At 36.4% G+C, this 4,587-nt stretch overlaps 1 protein-coding gene across 1 annotated transcript; it reads left to right on the top strand.

Moving 5' to 3' along the window:
- LOC109842403 lies at positions 2,716-3,544 on the top strand. Its single transcript, XM_020411285.1, has 2 exons — positions 2,716-3,044; positions 3,114-3,544. Exons 1-2 carry the CDS (start codon positions 2,737-2,739, stop codon positions 3,424-3,426), a joined length of 621 nt encoding a protein of 206 aa, XP_020266874.1. The 5' UTR covers positions 2,716-2,736; the 3' UTR covers positions 3,427-3,544.

Raw genomic sequence — 4,587 nt, 5'->3', positions numbered from 1 at the left:
TATAAGTATGGTATATTACAACGGTTACTTCTTCCCCATTGGCCCAACGGGCAACGGCTACTTATGCGATTCTTTCTCTCTCAATGTTATAACTTATAAATATATACAATATATTTACAATATATATGTATATATAATATATAGTTACATAATAATTTGTAAGTATATACTAATACATAATTATATAAAATATAATAATATTAAACTAATTTTTAGTAATTTTTTATCAAAAAAAGAAAAGAAAGAAATTTAAAAAAACCTAGTTGGATGTACTTATCTATTGTGATGCGATGAATTCCAAACATAAATTTATACTTGTAATTTGTAAATGATTTATTAATTATTAATAAGAATTTATTTTTATAATTTTATTTATAATTTTATGTCATTTTAAGTGATTAATAAAATTATTATTTTTTATTAATTTTTGTTGTTTTTATAATTTAAATAAAATTAAAAACATTTGATAAAAATGTAAAAAAAACCGTCGGCCCGGACCGGCCGCGTCGGGCCGGGTACCCGGCGTCCGGGTCCGGGCTGCCGGTTTGCCCGGCCCTGGCCGGATTCCGCGGCCGGGCGGGGTCGGGCCGGCCCGGTATGGACAGGCCTAGGTGTAACACTTTAGAAAGTACTTTTGGATAGAGAATGTTTGAAGATTTGGTAGGTTTTTAAAAATAAATGGGGATAGAACTTTGGTGTTTTTATCAAAAGCTCATCTAATAGTCACAATCATGCAACATTAGTGTGTAAAAAAGCTAAAAAATATAGCGAAAATATAATAACTTAGAAAAGAAATATTTTGTCCTTTTTATTTGGAGAAATCTACTACTCAAAAATGGAAGTTTTATTTAACATTTTTTGTAGCTTTCTCTATATTAAATATAAACAATAAAAGTGGATTAAATTAAGGAAAAATTGCTTCAAGGTCCCAAAATCCAAAAATCAATGTGCCACAGCCCCCCTATTTTTACCAATGTGCTACAGCTCCCAGAATTTGAAAAAAGTTTTCCCAAGCCCCTCCATCATGACTCCAACTCATCTTTTACTAATTTTTATATTTTTTACCCAAAAACCCAATTTTACTCCTCCATCATTACCTCAACTCATGACTCCAGCTCATGTTTTCCCTAACATGTTAACTACAACAGTTAACATGTTAACTTTAATAGTTAACATGTTAACCATTATCGTTAATATGTTACGTGATAGGATAGCATGTTACGAACTTCCTCCAATTCTTGGGAAAAAACAAATCAGGTGCACATCCTCTGATGAGAACAAGAATTGAAATTTTTCCATATTAGCTTAATTAGTTTTAATTTTTGAAATTTGAATTTTTAAATTTTGAATTATTGTTTAATTTAGCAGTTAATAAGTGAGAGATTTGAGGGATTCTGTGTGAGATTTCAAATTTTGTAATTGCTTTATAAAAGCATGGTTGTAATCAGATTGAATGATGAATGAAAATTGAAATAAAATTGTATTGGCTTATTGGTGTGAAACCATGGGTGTGAAACCCTAAGCTCAATTTTGTTTCTCTGTTCATTGTTCCTAGCCGTCACTTCTTCTCTCACTTCAAAAAAAAACTGTTCATCTTCTTCCTCCAAGTAACGCAACCCAACCCAACTCCCATTCCCTCCCTCTCCAAAACAACGCCACCGCTCCCCCTCCCGAACCCCTGCTCTTCGTCTTCAACCTCCCACCGCCCTGCCTCAGCTCTCATCCACCCTCGACCTTCCAAGAAACCCCCACCAAGAAACCCCCACCTACAGCTCCTTCTCCAAAGCAACGCCCCCATCTCCCCTCGTCCGCCTCTGACCATCAATGTCGTCCTCGGCCCTCTTCTTCTCCCCAGCAAACGCACCCAACGCCGCCCCAACCCTACTTCTCCGTCGCCCTCGCGAACCCCCCTGCTTTCCGTCAAAACCCCCATCACCACCGCCTTTCCCTCCCTGCCTCCTCTGTTCACTTCCCTCCCTCAGATCGGAAGTCGCAGGAGTTTTTCTTTCCCTCTGATAGAAGACAACATAAGTTCACTTGTCTTTGGTTTTGGTCAGACCAACTTGGACTTGAGACCGAGTACACAGATGTCAGAGGCTTCTTTTCTTTTCCTGAGATCAAAGAAGAACACAGGAGAAATCAGAAAATATTGATGAAATACATGGGCTTGTTAATATGATGGATCTTGGCTTCACTGAAAGAAATTCTTCTAATGGGCTTTTGGGTTTCTTTCAGCATTTTGGATAGTAAACTCTCAACTCAGTAATTTTTTGTTAATCTCATAATTGTCAGTTAATTGCATGCGTATTAAATCTCTAAACTATTATCATATATTCACTGCTTAATCTATATTTGTGAGTTGAGATAACTGAATATGTGACTGCTGAAAAATTGATATTGATCTTAGAACTTGCGCAACGATAAAAAATACTACAGTTAAATAGATCGAGATTGAAGTTGTTCATAACTATTGTCGCAAATCTTGTTAAAATCCATCGGTCACCTTAACTGTTTTAAATTAATTTCCTACCGAATATCATGAATTTTGGCGAAACGATACGTTGTTCAAATTAAATCGCTGATTCCGATAGACCCCCTCCCCCGTTTTACATCATTTTGGTATCAGAGCATGGTTCTAGGGTAGGAAATTTCTTTTTAGTTGAGTCTTTATTAAAAAAAAATTGGTCATCTCATTTAATTATTGTGCATCCATTTATATCATCTAGTTGTTAGTGCATGCCCACTCGCACGGGTCTACCCTATCGATTAGGAGAGTCAAGTGGATCAATTAGTGAGTCCAGCATGTCAGGCAGTGCAAATCCCGAATTCTCCGAACTACTTAAGCAAATCGCTGAGTTAAACGGACAAGTAGGTAACTTAGCCCAAGAGAGTAGAGCTACCAATGAAAGGCTTACTAGGCTCGAAAGAGCGCATGTTGCAACCCCACCTCCTCAAGGCCAAGGTCATGGGCACATCGTTCATCGAGCCCCACCTCAACCTGTGCATGATCCACCAATCTTTGGTGGTGAGTTCGAAATATCAAGGTACGTTAGAGGTGCACCTCAACCTGTGCATGATCCACCAATCTTTGGTGGTGAGTTCGAAATATCAAGGTACGTTAGAGGTGAGTTACCAACTTTAACTTTGCAAGAATTGACTGATGAGATAAGAAAGAAATGCCTCGTGCCTATAACTGAACAAAAATTTATTCGTGAGGAAACCGTTAACAAGCCCGTAGGTTTAATAGAATCTAACTCTGATAAGGAATTCCAGCATACTAAAATTGATAAATCATGCACTTCTGTTCCTTCTGAAACAACTCTGATTATTCCTCAAGCTACCCCTCTGATCACGAAGTTCACTAATGTTATCCCTGAAATTGTTTCTGAAATTGAAACGCAACGCCTCCTGAACTCCCTCTCGTGATTGAAAACGTTGTTGATGTTCCCCACAAAGTCCTCCCGGACAAACATGATACCCAACACGTTCCTGATGATATCTGTATGGAAGTTGAATATCAAACTGAGTCTAGTGAAATAACTACCATATTAGATGTCAAACCCCCATGCATTGTCCTGATAGTAACTCACACATAGACTGATCCATTTTGGGAAAATATAGTGATTAATGATACAAGTTTGAGCACGAGTGTTTTCATTTCCTTTTTCTCATATATTAAACGCACAAAAACACTCCTCTTTCATGCATGTGTTTGCATGTTCCTCACTATCACTGTGAGAACGAGAAATTTGTTTTGCATATTAACGAATGAACGCCTAATTATTCCATTTGATAGAGGACGTCATGCATGTTGAACACTTCGTCGAGTTACATCTGTCATTGATCGCATTGTTCGGGTCTGCATTTCATACATAGTCATTTGAGTTGATTTGGATCATTTTGTTTTGATTTGCATTGATCATATATTAGGGAATCAGTGATCTAATTTGAATAAATACATTGCTAACTGAAATGTATGATATAGAGTCGGGACCTAATTTAAAACTATTATTGCTGATATTTTAGATGGTTTGGACTTGTCCAATACAGTTCTTTATTGTTGTTTAAGATTTGACATGATATTTATGAACTTTTCCAACTCTTGACTAATTAATGGCAACATTTATATTATCGATTTGGTCATAGTTCTATTTTCAATATTGATTGATTAAACAGTTCATAATGTTATTGACAATCTACTGATATAAGCCTGACCCTAGCCCATTATTTCTGAGAGTTCTTTCACCTTACCCCCCACTTATATATATTCACCCAAACTGCAGTGAATTTTGATAATATTTTAGATGGTGAATTTACAATGCAATCTAACTAATAATTTGAGGTGCAGAAAAGTATATGATGACAGATTAAGATGCAGTCAGACTATATTGAAGATCACAAGCTTCTGCAGCTAACTCGACGGAGTCGAGTTTTCTCCCACCCGGGGAGAATGATGAGAAGGGAGAATGATGAGAACAAGAATTGAAATTTTTCCATATTAGCTAAGTTTTAATTTTTGAAATTTGAATTTTTAAATTTTGAATTGTTGTTTAATTTAGCAGTTAATAAGTGAGAGATTTGAGGGAT

This window comes from Asparagus officinalis, chromosome 1 (genome assembly GCF_001876935.1).
Source record: "Asparagus officinalis chromosome 1, Aspof.V1, whole genome shotgun sequence".
Classification (NCBI taxonomy): domain Eukaryota; kingdom Viridiplantae; phylum Streptophyta; class Magnoliopsida; order Asparagales; family Asparagaceae; genus Asparagus; species Asparagus officinalis.
The sequence above is the reverse complement of the archived record's forward strand: the minus strand, read 5'-3'. Positions and strand labels throughout refer to the sequence as shown.